At 46.2% G+C, this 19,451-nt stretch overlaps 1 protein-coding gene across 2 annotated transcripts in view; it reads left to right on the top strand.

Moving 5' to 3' along the window:
- epha3 (eph receptor A3) overlaps positions 1 to 19,451 on the top strand; it is a 96,171-nt gene that overhangs the window by 35,228 nt on the left and 41,492 nt on the right. For both annotated transcript variants that reach the window (XM_066706016.1, XM_066706017.1), the window contains exon 4: positions 17,238 to 17,393. In XM_066706016.1, the coding sequence (XP_066562113.1) occupies positions 17,238 to 17,393 (156 nt within the window). The remainder of the gene's footprint in view (positions 1 to 17,237; positions 17,394 to 19,451) is intronic.

Below are 19,451 nucleotides of genomic sequence, written 5' to 3'. Positions count from 1 at the left end.
TCGTACCTCAGCTCTGTGCCAGTGAATCAAAGCCCGTCTCTTAATGGCGGTGCGGCCGATGAGATCGGTGTGGGATGTTTCTGCCTGTGGTGGAGTTTCGGCTCTGGCTGGTTGTCACGTTCGACAAAGCTGCTGCTCTGTTTGTGCACGGATTGTTAAAAAAGAAAAAATCTTCCTTTCTTCTTCTCTTTTTTATGTTTTCCTAAAACAATAGAGTTCTGGTGTGAAGAGGAGGTTCTAATTTGTTCTCTCAGAATTCAGTTTGCCGGTTCATTAAAGTCCCCAGAGCGAGGGATAGACATTTACATGATACATTTGAATCTTATTATGTTTAAAATTGTCTTAATTAAGATGGAATATATACAGAATTTCAAACGTCATGTTGGTTGATACATGCTATTTGATGTTATACAGTTTTGAAGCCCCCTTCCTGAAAACAAAACAAAAAACAAATGCTGTGACTCCCTTTCCTGAACATATTTATTATATTGTTAGGTGAATAAAGATAAGAAACCCAAACAAAGCCCTCTCTGGGGAACGGACCAGTCAGACGTGCAGACAGAACACAGTACATGTCTGTCGCCCGACAATGAAGACTGTTCTGCAGTGTGTCAGCAGTACACAAAGTTTACTTGATGGTGTAACTGAACTCGAACACTAAGTGTGAAACACCATACAGATCGGCACAGTTTTAAGACTTCACAGCTGCAGGAACAGCCTGACTATCGAGGCCACATGCAGTTCTGTATCATAACGTGTGCGGGTAAATACAGTGTGTTTATTTGTAAGAACATACGAACTTAAGAAAGTTTACAAACGAGAGGAGGCCATTCGCCCCATCGTGCTCGTTTGGTGTCCATTAATAACTAAGTGATCAAGGATTCTATCCAGTCTGTTTTTGAATGATCCCAAATTGTCTCTTCAGCCACAAAGCTGGGGAGTTTGTTCAGATTGTGAGACTCTCTGTGTGAAGAAGTGTCTCCTGTTTTCTGTCTGGAATGCCTTGAAGCCCAATTTCCATTTATGTCCCCGGGTGCGTGTGTCCCTGCTGATCTGGAAAAGCTCCTCTGGTTTGATGTGGTCGATGCCTTTCATGATTTTGAAGACTTGGATCAAGTCCCCACGTAGTCTCCTCTGTTCCAGGGTGAAAAGGTTCAGGTCCTCAGTCTCTCAGTAGGACAGTCCCTTCAGACCTGGAATAAGTCTGGTTGCTCTCCTCTGAACTGCCTCTAGAGCAGCGATATCTTTCTTGAAGTGTGGAGCCCAGAACTGTCCACATTTTTCATGTTGTGGTTGGTTTTATTTTCCCAGAGGAATAGTACGTTCTAGTCATTCCTGCAGCATCGCCCACGTTCAGCTGTGGATCACTGCCCTGGAGCAGATCACCACTCTAATCCCCGCGGTGGATCTGAACTTTTAATCTGCTCGGGGGGGCAGGTTGGATTTGTGGAAAACTCAAACTGGGGATCAACGAGCAATCTTTAAAGGTCAAGGGCATTTTCAGAGCTGAGAGACGACCTTTTACGAAAGACACTGCGTGGAAGAAGCTTTCCTCGAAGCAGGGACCAGAACGAACAGCAGGCTATGAGGAAAAACACACCTCCACCTTTGCATGCTTTCATTGCTGGGTATCGCACTGCTGCACAAACTGCACTTGGGTCTTCTCTGTGACCTGGAAAAGCTGAGAGTAACTGCCCTCTGCTAATGCCTGAGCTTCGGTCCGAAAGGGGTAGTTCCCTGAGACTGGAACAGAAATGATTGGCCAATTGTGGGGTTATAATGTTCCCGCTTCCCCCTTTGCAGTGAAGCATCGAAGAGGGTGTGGAGGGATTGCAGGGATTAGGATTTTCAGGACAGGACTGACGTTGATTAACAGGAGGGATTTGTAGAGAATGTTTCAAGCGATCCTATTGAACGCTGTACCATAGATTCAGATCATATAGTTTGATGTACTGGTGATTTTTCAGTGTGTAAATTGGGTTTATTCTCCTCACAACAACACTGTGGGTTGGCAGGGGTTTCGGTGATCGGTACAGTGATATAAAGGGCTGGCACATGGCATTATCTCTGCTCAATGAACACTTGTTATGAAAAGTGTAGTAGATATGTTAAATATTTGAAAGCAGTTCCTGTTTTTCTGTAGTTTGAGCAGATTTAACAGGAACCTAGGCACTGGCCGTGTCTGGTTTTTGATTGTTTCCACCTGCATTTCTGGGCCGATGCAGGCGTAATCAGGTGTTTTTTTTGTTTTGTTTTTTAATGTAAACACGACGCAGGTGAATAACAATCTGTCAAAGGGGTTCTATAATGGCCACAGACATCCTGTGTCTTGTGTTGCAAGAGCAGCACTCGCCCGTGTTTGCACAGCTGAGCACATACCGCTTCCTTCACAATAACACATCTGTAATTGGCTGCAGATCGCCTGAAAGGTTATAATCATTGGAAAGCACAACAAACAGAACATACCAGGGAGACGCTGACAGCGCGGGTCTCTTCCTGGCCCTAATGTGAATTTCAGCCGAGGCTCATAACGGGGACTCAGGGACACGTGGTGCCTCTTTAGATGTAGAATGAAAACAAATGACTTTCACTTCAACGCAGGCTGAGATTTCCCTTGCTAAATGCATCCGATCTTTGATTAAAAAGCAGGTATTTAAACATATAGTTGTATCTCTTGATGGGCAATCGCAAGATCGATTGTATTACATATCTGCTACACGGACACGGACATAGACGGCCCGTTTTCCTCGTCTCACAATTACAGGAGAGCCTCTTAGACATTATAACTGGAGTGTCTGCTATTGACTGCCAGTCTTAATGAGGGCACCGCGATTAATACATTGATTTACATTTAAATAGACGGGGAAAGGTTACTTCATGCTAAGTGTCATTTGCATGTCGTTACTGTGCAAATAACTGTCAGACACAGGGACACTTGAATGCGGCGCATATAATTATACCAGGAATTAGATGTTAATTCAGATTTCATACATTAAACATGGTCGTGCAGATTTCTTTGATTACATTTTTTTTCCCTGCTGATCTGAGAGAATGTGATGTAAGTCGTATTGCCGTTGTGGCTGCTGTTTATTTTGTATTACTTAGGAAGAAATAGAAACATATTGAATAAGCTTAGGAAGACATCCTTTGGTCATCTGAGATATGATTGAGCATGTTTTTATTGCTTTGGTTTTATTCCCATTTTAAGGGCATTCAGTGAATCAAGTCTTTAGTTATTTGTTTGTTAGATTTGTACACCCTGTTCCTTTAATGTTTTACTTTCACACAGTTTGTCTTTATAACGTCAGATTCAAGGCTTGTAGATGATTGTTTTTTGTCTGACAGCTGTCCAAATAGCTTTAATAAAATAATATTCATTTTATTGCCAAAGGTATTTTTGAAAACAGACCAAAAGACAACTGTTCACAAGGTATTGACTGCTGTCGAGCCGTCTGTGATTTCGCATTTTGATTTTCACAGATCTCTGTATTGAAAAGCAGATGTACTGTCTGTATTAGTGCATTTTCAAATAAAATTAAGAGCCGAATCTCAAATGATGTGCCAAAGCAACTCCCAGCAGATGTCCATGGTGTTTCACGGGAACCCAGGGAGGAGAGAAATGGATAAAATCACTTGTTAAACAAGCAATTTGGATCAGCTGCTATTGTTGAGAATACACTGGGCTTCACCAGATACGGAAGAGTGCCTGTAGGTGTGCAGAAACGAGAAACAAAGCTCTAAATGAATATAAGAAAGCTTCTTTTCTGCTGATTAATATAATTACAGATGCCACGGTGTGCGAGTGAATTCAGAGTTAATCGTTGCTGTAGAAAGCCAGGCCTCCTCCACCCAGAAGACCGAGGAGACGGTGATTAGACGCCAGCGTGTGTCCGCACAGCGAGGCCTGGCTCTCGCTGGGATGATGTTTCGGTGCCCGACGCCGTGCCGTGTTTGGCGACTCGCGCAGCGCCGGCCTCAGCTTTTGATGGATCCTTTTGTTCCGTTGACATCGCGGAGTAGGATGAGAGAGAACGGATGTCGCTCGCCTGCCGGAGCTCGGGTAACGATAGAGCGTAAATGAAAGGGACAACATCGAAGCACGCCTCCCCCAATAGCGTGCACTAAGCGTGTCAGAGCCGAATGGGGGCCCATGAACATATGTTCCTGCCGTGCCTCGGTGCTTCCAGGTGGGACGCTCACCTGCCAGTCTGAGGAATGGCGCCAGCAGCTCTCTGACACCTCCCATCCCTTTTCCTTCCTTCTCCCGCCTGTTAGTGACAGTCCTCGCTGCGCCGGGCTCCCCCGCCCCGCCGTCTGTCCAAGAACAACGGCGCGGCTGTCGAGACGCCGAACGCAGTACCATGTGTGTGCCCGGCGGGGGGGGACATTCCTCTGGCCCTGTAATTTCCTCGCAACATCCATCCTGCGCAGTCACTCTGCGATCGCATTGTCTCCGGCTCGAACTCCCCGCCATGCTGCGACCAGCGTGCGGCCGCCCTTGCTTGCGGTGTGTGGGGAGGCCTGTGTGTTTTTGTTTCTCCGTCTTCTCGCTTTCTTGTTTTTCTTCGCTCTTCTCTTTTTATGGACACGCTAAAGACAAGGCTTTTGTTGTAGATGAAGCTGTGCAGACTCAGTGAGGTTACGTTCGTCCCCCATGGATCGCATCCAGGTTAAAAACGTGCCGCTGTATCTGGAGGACGGGATCGAAGGCCACGGTGTCGGTTTCAGGCCTGGCACTGGAACAGAACTACACAATCAACAAGGTTATTCCTAAAGAGGTTAGACAAGTGGATTTGTGCTGAGGCTTGAAGCGGCAAAACTGGGCTTCGCTATTTTGACAGTTCTTTATAAACGACAGCAATTTAACAGATACCTAAAATGCAAGAACTAATTGCACTGAACTAATCATTTATATTCTAGTAGATGTATTATTACCTTTCCCCTTAAAGGCTCTGTTCTTCTGTCTTCTCTGTTCCCCACTGTTGGCATCGATGTTATTTTTAGCGTTAAGGAAAAGTGTGAGGGAGGTCATTTTTTCGCCGGCAGCCTGAAACGAATCTTTGCAAAGAACAGAGCCGGGAAAAGATCAAAGCTGAGCTGTGTGTTTGAACATGTGCCTCTCCGACCCGGTGAGCGGCGCATTTTGCTCTTTCTGCTTCTCGTCTCAAGACTTGGGACCCAGGGATCCGAGTCTGACACACATCAGGGCGCTGTTGTGTCTTCGATTGCGTTCACACAGAGGCAGGGGCTGGGATTTGAACTCAAATATGTTCGTAGTGATCTGAACAGCCCTACGGCCAGATAACGAACCCACTCACTATATAGATAGAGAGATGGAGAGATGACACATGATATACAGTATACAGCAATCAGCACTTTGCTCATGCTGCACCTAAGAACAGTTTAATAATAAGTGTGTGTGTGTGTGTGTGTGAGGGTGGCGTTGGGGGACAGACAGTGTGTCTACCTCTCTGTGATCAGGGGGCAACGGGGGTCGATGCAGCACTGAGACGAGGGGGACGCTGTTTGTTCATCTCCTGTCTGCTCTGCAGCCAAATCCAAGCTCTCCAGCACTGACGAGCGATGTTTCAGTTCCCATCGATCAGCTGGGGAGGGAGCTATGCCTGGAGGAGGGATTGTTTTTCACTGAGTCAAATGTGCTCTAATCTGGCATCAGTTGTATAAAGGGATTCATCAATATGAGATATTCTGAACACACAGAGAGAGAGAGAGAGAGAGAGAGAGAGAGAGAGAGGACAGTGCAGAAAGTTTGTCTTTCACTTTTATGAGATGACCAAGTTTATATACATCAGGCTTGTGCAGCCCAGATTAATTTTATTTCTTTTTAATCATATTTTTCCACTCACTCTTAACTAACCTCTCACTGCACCACCAAAGCTAACTATAGTTATTGATGTGTTTTGGTAGAATCGGAGCCGTATAGTGCTGGCACAGCTGTGAGCGGCTTCTTCTCTGTCTGACTCTGTTTTGAAGCCACTGAACACGGTCTAGGAGTTGTACTGATTTTCCAGAGACATATTTTAGATTGAATGACCTTGTCGATACTGAGCAGATCGAGGTTGTGTCAAAGCTCCCTCGGAGAACAATACATAAGTCTGAAGACTGAAGTTTGCAGAAACACAAAGTCTTGAGCCGTGTTGTCTCATGAAAGAGGGGTGACCAACGCAAGAGGCGTGGTCAGTGAGTGTGTTCACTGCGAGCCTCCTGACCAGCCGGGCTGGGGTGAACAGCTCTCCCTGCCTGACCTTTCCGCCGGGTGATTGTCCCCCTGTCAGTTTTAACTGGGCTGAAAATTGTCCCCAGCCTTGTCACCGGCCTGATGGACGACAACGGGAATTTTGATTATAATTGTGTGAAATGCCACAGTGTAAACACCTGCTCCGTGTCCATCCGTCTCAATCGGAGAGCGGCGCAGGGAAGACGGTGGTTAACCGGCTGAAAGAAACGCACACGAGCATCGCGTGTTTGTGGGGTGGAAAGACCAGCCCGACGCAGCCGCCCACATGGCCGGGTTATCATTTCAGAAAGGTGCTGAGAGAGGGGGCTAGCTTTAAATAGTCTAAACAGGAGAGATCTGACTGGGTGCTCCTACGTTATTCCTCAAGAACCAGTACCTTGGGAGGCTGAGGCTGAACCAGCTGTCATTGAAAAGGTAAACGGAGATCCTTGAAGTGCAGTGCAGCCTGGGTGCTGACGGCTGTGCTGAGACGAGCGTCCGGCCCCGTGGCGCTGCGAGGGGGTTAGTGGGTCGTGTGACCTGAGTACCTGCTTGACGTGATTTATGGAACCAGGTTTTTTCTGGCAGTTACTGACACACACCCCTGTCTCTCATGCTCCCTCATTCTGTGCCTGTGTTCCTCCTGACCGCGCCGTTCCCCGGGGTGTCGCTCAATGGGAGATGAACGGGACCCGGCTGCCAGGCGAGCCTCGAAAAATGTGCTGACGCCCCCGCTGTGCCCTCCCCGGGCAGCTGTGATTGATCTGTGGGAATTTCAGCACAGCCCCCCGACTCCCAAACACACCCATCAGCGTTTCCATCCGGATGCTGCCAATTGCCCCCCTGCCTGGCAGCTCTCCCGCCCCCTCGCGGGCGGCTCCGCTCCAGACCACCGATCGATAAAGCATCTCTAAATGCAAAGGCACTGTGTTCTTTTTTTTGTTTCATTTATGTACTGACACGTTGTTTTTTGATAGTTTTTTGGTATTACTCTGCTGTACTGGGAGTTTTAAAAGCTGCATCAAAGGGGAACACAAACAAAAATGCATAAGCTTTAAGGCGGACTTTAGTAAAACCACGCCAAGGAACTCGCTGTAGTGAAGCAGACACTCATTTTCTGCAGAGTCGTGTAATTAATAGAATCTGCAGTATTTCAGTTTGAATACAAAGTTTTTCTAGTTACTGTACGATGTCCTTGGGCTTCAAGAGCTCCTTGAACTTTCCGGTTTTCCTGAACTCTGCTTTAACTCCGCTCAGAAATACCATACAATAAACATACACTGTACATCGACAATCTATAAAATATACATGTTTTATACATACATGTTCTGTATTTGAAACACCTAGGTACCAGATATCACAGATTCATACAGGCGTTCAAGGTGAGGGGGGCCCGAGCTGAATCCAGTTCTGTTTAACTTCTCTGACCCACTTCAGAAGCTCCGAAACGAGTCCGTCTTCTCCTTTGGCGGTCCGGTCGTTCGGGTCCTGTGTAGAATCACAGCCCGAGCCGTGGATTGTGCGAACGCGAGTCTCCAACAAAAAGAGATCACGGGGAAGACCGAGAGTTTTTAAAAACGATGACAGTACAGAGTGTTGTGGGTAAGCTGCAATTCAGCATTTTGTCAGTTGCTGAAGTCATTTTAGAGGTCGAGCCGTCGTTGTCAGATGAATTCCTTTCAGATAATTTATTTTTTCTTGGAGAAGGAAAGAAAGAAATATAAATAGCTGGACAGTCAGTGGTCTTATATTGCTGTCCACAGATCCACATAGGAGATGCAACTCTCCAGTCAAAAGCATCCAGGGCTCCTGTGAGGCTGTACAGTAACACCAGTGGACTGATGTGTGTGTCGGTGCATCCCAGCATGCTCCAGGGTGCGGGGAGGGTACGGCAGTAAGAACTGAAGTTCGTACTGTCCTGGCTGTTCACAATGGCCAGAAGCAGGTTGTTAGGATTCAAATGTCTTTATCGCTGGTGCTTTGCAGTGAACATAATACCTCGCTTATCAGTCAGGTCTGAGCCTGACAGTCTGCCTGCAATCGAGCGGCCAGAACAATGCCCGGACCTTTGGCTGACCCCTCGCCTCTCATTGTCGGGGGCCGAGATTTATCCGTGGCAGCGCAGCTTGTGTGGTCCGCCAGCATCCCTGGAACAGAGCTCTCTAACCGGGAGAAAGGCCTGGCTGTAAAAACACCACAAAGGGGGATTAGGCGGCGGCCAAGCCTGCCTCCTCTAGTGCCAGGCTTCACCGCCTGAAGCGAGGCCGTTCTGTTCAGTGGAAACAGAGAAACGAGAGGAGGCTTCCTGAGGAGGCTGTGGAAATTATGCTAATGTGAATCGGTTGTTTGAAAGCTCGGGATGGATAGCGTGTCTGACTGGATTTATTTCATTTTTTTCCTTTGCTTGTGATGTTTCCGCTGAGGAATTCGGAGAACCTGCCACATGTCTGATGGGTCTTACAACAATCTGCAGCAAATTAGGACAGAATAAATACAATTATGATTTGTTATGAGCCACAAGTTCTTTCCTTTGAAAACACAATACAAAATAAAACATAATTGAAAGCATATATATATTCAGTAAAGTAAATTTCCATTTGGATTTTTTAGCAAGTCATTCTCAACCAAAATGTATGTATTTATTTATCAGTATGTTTGTCTGTTTGTGTATTGATAACTCAGCCAACATTAAAGCTCAGAGGAGCTGCAGGACCTCGGTTCAAGGCAGGCCACTGTGTCGGAGTGCAGTACAGGCAGATCTGAAGTCACATGGCCGCCGAGCCGTGGGGGACCTGCAGCTATGTCAGAACCGCTCAGATACCCCGGACATCTGTCTCCAATCCCCCCAGCCCCCGGCATGCCTACAGACATGTGCCACGAGGAAACACGGAGGAAACACGCCCCACAACTGTCAGTGTCACTGCGTGCTCAGCCACGGAGCCATGACTCTCACCGGCATCTGCAGCCTGAAGGTGCCGGTTCTGTACGAGGACCCGGTCACAGCTGACAGCCAGCGGGGCGTCTCAGCTGTCCGCCCTGGCAGAGCATCGCCACGGGGGGGAATCTCGACTGTGGTTTATGGCCCACGCTGGGAGAGACAGCTGTCCTCTTTCTCACGCAGGTTCGGGGTTTGGCAGTTCGGTCGTTTGCAAAATGTTTTCGTTTGCAATCGATCGAGTGTTCGATCAGCTTGTCAACACTGTCCTCTCTGGCGTTCCCCAAGACGCTGTGGAACATTGTGACACAAACCCCCTGTTTATGGAGAGCAAAAATAAACTAAATATACATTGGCAGTCAGAGCGCATGGCCAGGGGAGTTGTGCGACATAGCTCTATGACACAAGTTTTCTTTGTCAGTATTAGTGCTTTAGTGTTGCGGTTAACTGTGGTAGGTCCCAACTTACAACCCAGAAGAGACCTTAGGGCAACAAATCTACAGTCCTGAAGAGAACAATGTAGAATTCTTTAGTAGTTTGTTTGTTTTGTTTTATACGTTTAATAGAGGGAGTCTGACATGGGCTAACTGAGACACACTCTCCCCCACAACCTGGGAAACATGTACAGGACTTTAACCTCACCCTCTCCCGGTCCCGCTCGGAGAAACAGAAGAGGAAGACGGAGACATGGAAAAAGAAGACAGTCTTCCGTCTGTGTATCGGGGGCGATGACCTCCAGTGAATCCGAGCGCAGTCCTCAGTCAGGGCTCTGTTCCGCACAGGAGAGGCGTGTGTTTGCGTTTCCTTCTCTGTTGTGGTTGGATGGAAACCAGTCGCAGGAACCCATCGTGCTCGCCGGCGCTCTGTTTTGTGAGGATACATTCGGAGGGGTTACATGTCGACCTCAGCAGCGTGGAAAACAACGTGAAGTCGAGTGTGTGGTGGGCTTCTCAATCTGAGCTTCAGCCTCATGCTGGGGGTCTACAGAGTTGGACAGCTTCTCTTGTTGACATCAGTGATAGCTCGGGACAGATATGGAGCAGCACTGAGGAAGCCCTGAACTCAAATCGAGTCCCGACCAGCACTGCTTAAAGTAATCAGACATCTCTCTAATACGCCATGGACGGTTCAGTTTAGATCCATTTCCGTGACACCACAGAAAGTGAATCGTTGCTCATTAATTACAGACAGTAACACAATCTCCATGCCTAATGAGGTGCCGGCCACAGCTGACTGGGTCAGTCTCAACCGCTCTCAGCGTGGGGCTCCGGGGGGCCGGGAGAGTTGTCACCTAAGGGCAGGCAGGACTTGTTTAAGGTGAAGATAATTTCATCGCCACTGCTACCGCATTATTCATAATAAGCGCATCATGTGCTGTGTGCTCCCCGCGTTCACCGGCAGCGTGTTGAAAAGAACCGCGGGAAACACGGCTATTAGGTTGGAGTCACGTGCCGGTGCTGAATCAGTCGTATTGACAGCTCAGTAACTCAGTGTAATCGGGGAATAACAGCGGAGGGACGACTTTGTGTGTGCTGCTCTACTGGGGCCAATTCCAGCGCAGGAGGCTGTTTATGACGCCTTAAATCATGCATAATATTGAAATTGTGACTCATAGCAGCTGCAGAATTACAGTCAGTAAGGGCTGTGTTTTTATTATTATTATTATTATTATTATTATTATTATTATTATTATTATTATTATGTTACACTATAGTTGTGCCTTATCTGAACAAAGTAACACATATACAGTGCATATAGAAAGTCTACACCAATCGTATAGCCTGGAATTAAAATGCATGACTTAAAGATTGCTGTCCATCAACGCTCCCCAAAGAACTTGGCAGAGCTGGAACAGTTTTGTCTAGAAGAATGGTCAAATATCGCCAAATCCAGGTGTGCAAATTTGGTAGACCGATCCCAACAGACTTACAGCTGTAATTGCTGCCAAAGGTGTTTCCACCAAGTATTAGCCGAGGGGGTGGAGACCTATCCAATTATAATGTTTCAGTTTTCTATTTTTCACAATAAAAACTTTTTTCCTATTAACGGTGTGGGGTTATGTGGTTATTCTGGGATTAACTCCGAGGCACTGAATTAAAGGATGTGTGGACTTTCTATAGGTGCTGTAAATATACTCCTGCTGTAAAATCATGCTATTGTGCACTCGCCAAGTCCCATGTTTGTGGGTTTATACTCCATGTGTGTGTTGGTCGCAGGCGCTGATCATGTCAGGACACACTTCTCTGCAGTGAGAGGATTTAAAACTGCAGACAAATACAAGGAACACCAAACGCACATATGATTGCTGTGCAGAGGCTGCGTGATTGCAATAGAATCACAGCCTGGTTGGTGTTTGGTACGTGAGGAATTTGTTTCGGGATTTTTGGTGGAAAATGGAAACCAAACCATAAGGATACACAATTCTCCCATGATGCACTGGGACAGGAAATGATCAACTGCATTCAGAGTTTCTGATCGGAAAGCGCTGAACACATTTTCGACGGCATGATCTTTCTCCTGAGACCAAAGCCCCGGGACTTTGTGCAGAAGTGTAACGATTACTACAAGTCCTGCTTATATTCAAGTTATTATTATTATTTTTAGAGGCCTCACGGTAGGAATGGCAGCTCAGCGATTTTGTGATTTTAGGTGAAAATCACAGCTGAGGACACATTGACAATAACACAAACTACTGTGTTTAAGTGAAATGTGGCGGAGGTACTTTATTGTGATGCTTTACACAAACAAGGCAACATCTCTTATTGAAACAGAGCGTCCTTGGGAAACTGACCCATGTATCAAATGGGTGCTCAAGTGCCAATTAAACATTCTGATAACAAACGGATTGTAATAATAAAATGTGAGGTGGGGGGGTGAGGAAGTTGTAAGCACAGTAGCTCCATTGTGCTGAGCAGGGAAGCAGGAAGGAAACACATGTATGGGGCTGTGAACGCTCCCCCAAGCACCCACGCTATTACAATGCTAATAACCATTGCCACTGGACTCCAGCGCCCGGCTTTGTCTGCCATCTATAACGGTGAAGAATGAGACCCCCGCAGGAGCCCCGATCAAATCTAATTTCTCTCCGAGTCAGGGAAAGAGAAAAGTCCCCCCGACCCCATGAACGGGGAATGGGACTGGAGAACCGAAAAGGGGCAGGAAATGATTTGTTTAGTCAACACATGGTCTCGACTCATTAGTGTGTGTTTACGGCGGCGATGTTGCTCTGTGAATAGGAGCCGCCGCGGCTGAATACTAAGAGCTCCCCTTTCATCCATCAAGCTTTGTCTTTGCATTGAGGCCCGGATTCACATTGAAATGAGACCGGGCTGAACTCACACTGGGGCGGCATATGTGACACCGGTCCCTTAAGAACATACGAACATAAGAAAGTGTCCAATCAAGAGGAGGCCATTCGCCCCATCGTGCTCGTTTGGTGTCCATTAATAACTAAGTGACCCAAGGATCCTATCCAGTCTGTTTTTGAATGTTCCCAAATTGTCTCTTCAGCCACATCGCTGGGGAGTTTGTTCAGATTGTGACACCTCTCTATGTGAAGAAGTGTCTCCTGTTTTCTGTCTTGAATGCCTTGAAGCCCAATTTCCATTTGTGTCCCGGGTGCGTGTGTCCCTGCTGATCTGGAAAAGCTCCTCTGGTTTGATGTGGTCGATGCGCTGGATTCCTCTTCTGAAGGCTCAAGTGAGCGATCTCCTGACTCAGACACCTGTGCGGAAGACATTGACATTAACTTCTTCCACGCCAGACCACAGTCAAAGGCTTCTGATTATAACTTCCTACAGATCCGCCTTTCCGAGTGACGGCGACTCACGAACATGACCTACATACCGTCTCTCTGCTTCCCTGAGACGTTGATTAGTGTCAGCAAAAAATCGTACGCAGGTCGCGGAGTTTCAGAGGGGCAGGTCATGTGTCACACAAACACCGAATTAGCCCCGATTTCCATTACAAGAAAATAGTTTGTGCGTCTTTGTGTTTGTTTTTAATCAAACTTCTTGATATATGTTTTTCTTTTTCCACGGCCGCTCAGTTTCTCATGAGTTCAAAGCTTCCGGCGATGCCATTATCACTCCCATGGGATTTGAGACTTGCTTTGGGAAAAGGGGGACAAATCACGGCTATTTAAGGAAACATGTTTTAACTCCCTCCGCTCTATACCTCGCCAGAAAACGGCAGCTCAGTTCTACAGAGGATGGGCCAAACCCCTGTGGTCCTTCTGTATTTCCTTCAGTTCAGCCTTTTATATCTAATACTTTGACCCTATTTTATGGTACAGTGCTTGCAGGAACATGATGTTTCCATCAGTCTGAATACAAAAATACTGGCTTCATGTAAACATCCACAGACACACACACACACACACAAACACACACAAGCCATTAAACGGGCAACACAAACATATACAAACTATTTGTGTTTGTTTTTTCGGTGGACTACTGCAGATTTTTCTGGATACTAATTAGTTGTATAGATATTGAGTGTGATCTCATTAACGTAATGGTTATCATTACAAAAAATTACATTCAGCAAAAGGTGCTTCTGTAATTTAATATAAAGGGGATAGTATAGGGATTTTAATTTGTTATCTGTGTCTTGTAAACAGCAGAGGACAATGGAGTGTGTTAATAGCAACCTGCTTGAATGCCGAGAACAGGGACGACACATCTGGACTGCAAATGTTCACATCTGTGTTGTTGTCTGATTTGGAGCAGGGCCAGACAGTAGCCAGTTATTAATTAGATACTCTGCAGCTATTGTCATTATTAGTTGCTAAATCACACACATATTGTTCTGTTGCAACTAACATACATTACTGTGCGAGTGGCAACAGACAGCGTAAACAATATCAGCGTGGGTATGAAATCCCACGCATGAAACAGACCAGATTCATTGTTTCGTTGTTGTCTTAGTGTGGTTGTCACCCCCTGTAAGTCCCGCTCTCCAGCGTCGTAGTTCAAAGAGTCATTCCTAGTTCCTCTAAACGGTGTCAAAACCGGGGAAGGAAACCGTTAATCCGCCACAGATCTGGTGAGGAGAAGGCTGTATTTCTGGAACAACACAAATAGCGAGGGCAGAGGTATCAGTTTGTGTCAACAAGGCAACCCCCAGACGCTTTAATTATAGATGAAGGTATTTAGTGATGGTGCCTCATTGATCGTGCAAATTAATGCTGCTAATTTCTCTTTGGTGTATTGTAGCAGTGGGAGGGAAAAATGGATTTTAAAATCGCCGCTGAGATCAGGTGGCAGGCGTTTGGCACTCGCTTATCGACCGCAGTCTGTCGTGGCCGAGGCCCTGAAGAACGAGAGTGGGGTCCCGTCACACCGGCGATCAGGTTGAGCAGGGGCTGGTGAATTTACGCGCGTTTTTATCGTCCTCTTGCGGATATCGAGAGCGGTGCATTAATCCCGCTGCGTGTTGGGACGTCCTGCCGTAGTGACAGACGAGGGGCGGTTCGGTAGGAATGCACTCAGATTATCGTGATGCTCTCGAGGCTGGGAGGGCAAATGATTGTTTTTTCTGGATTAATAGCATAATAATAATAACTAAAAGGTTTAGGAGTGTGGACAGTTCTGGGCTCCACAGTTCAAGAAAGATATCGCTGCTCTAGAGGCAGTTCAGAGGAGAGCAACCAGACTTATTCCAGGTCTGAAGGGAATGTCCTACTGAGAGACTGAGGAACTGAACCTTTTCACCCTGGAACAGAGGAGACTATGTGGGGACTTGATCCAAGTCTTCAAAATCATGAAAGGCATCGACCACATCAAACCAGAGGAGCTTTTCCAGATCAGCAGGGACACACGCACCCGGGGACACAAATGGAAATTGGGCTTCAAGGCATTCAAGACAGAAAACAGGAGACACTTCTTCACACAGAGAGGCGTCACAATCTGAACAAACTCCCCAGCGATGTGGCTGAAGAGACAATTTGGGAACATTCAAAAACAGACTGGATAGGATCCTTGGGTCACTTAGTTATTAATGGACACCAAACGAGCACGATGGGGCGAACGGCCTCCTCTCGACTGGACACTTTCTGATGTTCTTATGTTCTTATGTTTCTGACTCGTTGTCACTGGTCACAGACACAGTATACACTGCAGGGTGGATAGTGTGAGGAATAACAGTCATAAGGAGACTTGTAACAGTGTAGACATTTTCAGTAACACATATGTTTAAAACGAAAAAACAAACAGACACACAATAAAACACTGAGACAGCACAGAATATAAACCATAAACATTGAGTGACATTTAATAGAATAAAGTTTATTAGTATAATTATTATTATTATTAAAAGTAACCTTTCAAAGTAACCATCTGAAAGTGTTGTATTTAAAACACAAATACACATACCCATTTCTTCAGTGATGAGCATTATAATGTACTTCTGCTCATGTACTGTCGATTTGTGAAGCTTGGTCTTTGAAATATCGCTCTGCCCTCAGTGTTCAACACTAACACACCACTTTGCATTTATATGATATCTTTTCCTACACTATTATATCGTACCATTACATCTCCATGTGGTTTCGGTTATTGTGTTTTTGTTTCCGGTTCCCTTGATGCACAACAATCTTAAAGGAGAGAGAGAAAAGAGAGAGATTGAGATAAGGGAGAGGGGAGCAACATGACTGGAAATGTGGAAATCATACTGGATGAAAAACAGGAGACGGAAGATGAATTTCGAGAGAGACAAACATGAAAGGATGCCTCTGCCTGTTTCATGGCGGGCCGCTTTCATTTCAACCTGTATCACAGCCCCAGTCTGATATCCCTCTGTTTCCCTCCGTGCAGGAAATAATAGTAATGAAATCTGCCTTTTTAAAGGGATGAGAGTCACCGCCACACTCTTAGGACAATTCAGGATGTGTATTTGTTCTTTCCTCTATGTTTATTCTCTGTGGGAAGAAGCCGATAACGCTGCAGTGCAGAGAAGTTGAAACTAAAGACAGAAGCTGAGAGAAGAATGAAAACGTCTTTAATATGAAAGCGTGAAGCTCGTTTCGATGGCATCGCCGAGGTTGTGCCCATTACGCAGTGATTGTGTTTGGGCTTGGTGTCTTGCCAAGGAAGCGGGGCGCTGAATTTGATTTCCTGTGGCTTGCAGTAATAACAGCAGCTGGTATTTGTCGGCCTCGTTCCTCCCCGTCGCGGCACGCGCCTCCCGAGACGCTGGGATAATTCAGGCACGGTTCCCCGTCGTATCGCACGGCTCCTTGATCTGCACCCCCGATACCAGCGCCGGCTTGTGCTCTTTAATCAACTCTGGGTCCAACGTCGGAGGAGAAACGGCAGTATTACGGAGGCGTGTTTTGTTTATAGAAATATAAGCCACTGGAAAAACTGCCTGCAGACACACGGAGGCGCCTCCTCCAATACTGAGTAGAGAGAGTATGTATGCAGCGTGGGCAGGGTGATCCCCGTGGAGTAACTGCAGTAGACAGATGTTTTGGGGTTTCCTGTTGTTTCCTGGTATTCCTAGGACGTCCTGGTCTCCACGGCTGTGGGACAGCAGTGTCCACTGGGACTGGTCTCTGGGCGGCATCCCATTAAAGGTGGGACACGGACAGATCTGTGTAGTCTGCTGAGACGCACCATTCCAGTGCAGAGATGTGTCATATTTAAAGGCTGCTGTTTAACTTCAACAGGTGTATTTGCTTAGTATTTCCAATCGATGTAACACCTAGAACCTGGACAATTTTTTTAATTTTGTAATTCTGTGCTCACGTATGCATTTCCTACTTATGATAAACAAACTCACGGACTTTGACCTACCCATGAATGGTAAACTTGTACTCTATCGTGTTATTTTATATGTAGTAGAGTGTGGCTCCTGAATAAAATGCAATAGGATACAAGTTTGTACTTCGTGATTTGAGGGTCAAAGTTTTGATTTGGTGTCACCCAAAGTTCCATGTTCCATGTAACTGTGTTCCATGACTGTTTTCAGACGCATGACACACTGACACAGCGCACGTCTCCACCACCCCAGGCTGCGACAGATCCCTGACTCACCTCCCCTCTCCTCCTTGTCCCCTGACAGCCTGCCGGCCCGGCTTCTACAAGTCCTCCCCAGGCAACGCGAGGTGCTCCAAGTGCCCCCCGCACAGCTACAGCCACCAGGAGGGGGCCGTCCACTGCGGCTGTGAGAAGAGCTACTTCCGTGCGGACAAGGACCCCGCCTCCATGGCCTGCACCAGTACGTACGCACACGTGTGCGCCCGGACACACCACACACACACGTGCTCTGTCACTGCATGACTCATTGCTCGCTTCAGAGAGTATAGAAAGAAACGACAGAAGACCACGGACAACACATTCATACACAGAAACTCCTCACACTGAGGGGTAGAGCCACCGATTACAGATGTTGTACAAACTCACAGATGTCCACAGCGGTCCTCCACACTCTCACAGTAGGGTGGTCTTCATGTGTAAGTCTGTGGTCTCACACGGTTGCTTTAATTTCATCGGTTCCACTTCTTTTCAATAGGACCAGCATATCTCAGAGATTTCGTACAGGTTATGAGGTGTAAGTGTGACTTTTCCAGCCTGCGAAGAGATTTCTTCTGCTCTGTTTAATTCTGCAACAGACCAGGCTTTTGTAGACTTTTGGAGACACACAGATGTTGTGCAGATGCAGGTAATTACGGCCAAACATTCTCATATCTATAAATCACAGTACAGATATGAACCTTGATTCGAATCATGTAATACACTGTTTATTTATTGGCCAGATTCGTAGCTGAGTGTTGTGCTCGCATCCTACAAGAGACAAGAGTGTCAGGAAACCTGCTGACATGTGTAACCTGTTAAATGTTTTATGTATTCCTTTGAAAATGTATTTAGTACTTTATATTACATCCATTTAAAGATGACTCGTGATTTTCAGATTTAGCCTTTATCATCTCAGAATGAAGCCGTGGCCGTCCGTGTTTCAGTCCGTGATGCTCAGCAGAAACTACGCACAATTGAACATGTTTTGCTGACGGTGGACCTTGATAACACCGTAATTAAAAGATAATTCTGACATGGCAGAACTTGTATAGAGACATCTTTGATAAATCTTCCTTTCGGTCCGTTTCGGTGTGCGGCAATCGCAATCGACATTGTCCTGACTCACCTAAGTCTGCGATCGCATCGAGCAGGGCGAGTCTGAGAGTCAACGCGGGGCTCTCTGAACGTGTGCGTCACTCTCCTCTCGCATGTCTATTTAAGAAGTGCTTATATAATATCGTCAGAAGTCGGTTCCTCCAGTTTTTGCATCACAAACACGTTCCTCGATGAGAGGACGTCGTGCCGACTGACTCGAGAGGAAGCCTGTGAAGTTTCTGTCTGGCTTCAGTGGAACGTCGGTGAATCTGCGGAGAGATATTTGTGTCTGTCCTTCAGAATAAAATACCGTCTTATATAATGAGTTTTATTTATATACTTATGTTTTATGCATTTTTGAAAGACGTATCTTGTTGAGCTCTCAGTTACAGCTGCCTCTTCAGCGGCTCCTGGCTCTGCTTCCTGTACAGTTGGCCCCATGCAGGGGCCCCAGCCGCCCCTAATCAATGCAGATTGTGCTTTTTGTTGTGCGCACTCCACATATTTCCACTTGCTCCAGGATACGCAGGACTGACGCAGGTCTGGTAATGTTTTACAGACGTACTGTGACTCCTGCTGTTACTTGCTTTGAAACAATCTGGTGCCCCACCTCAGAAGTCATGTCTCTGGGGTTTTCACACCAACACCCTGAGTCGAGGTGGGCTAACCTGCCCCGCGGTTCGGGATTCAGTACCTCTTCCAATTAGTCTAATTTCTGTCCTTGTGCAAAGCTTAAATTGCTTAATGGAGGGATTTTTGTGTGTGTATTTTTCTCTGATTTAGTTGCACATTAATCAATAAAGGATTATTGTGCACAGAAACAGAACTTATTTGTTTGTTACTTACCTTCTGTTCTTTTCCTAGTTATTAGCTTTAATTATTATTATTATTATTATTATTATTATTATTATTATTATTATTACTGTAATACGAGGCAGAAAGAGCAATGCAGTCTTCCAGTTTGACCCAATCTTTATCAGCATGTGGTGGAGAAACATTTTTTTATTCCCCAGGGTTGATATAATTGACAGTGCTGGACTAACACTAATGAGGAAAAGTCGAACGGCTCATTATGAGCTCCAAGTGAAGGTCTACAAATGAGTGATTAAGACCAATTAAGGCATAACGGTGCGTGAACCCGAGCTTCGCATCTATGGAGCTCAGA

The sequence above is a fragment of the Amia ocellicauda genome, chromosome 6, assembly GCF_036373705.1.
Source record: "Amia ocellicauda isolate fAmiCal2 chromosome 6, fAmiCal2.hap1, whole genome shotgun sequence".
Taxonomy (NCBI): Eukaryota; Metazoa; Chordata; class Actinopteri; order Amiiformes; family Amiidae; genus Amia; species Amia ocellicauda.
Note: the sequence above shows the minus strand (reverse complement) of the source record. Positions and strands in the feature narration are given on the sequence as shown.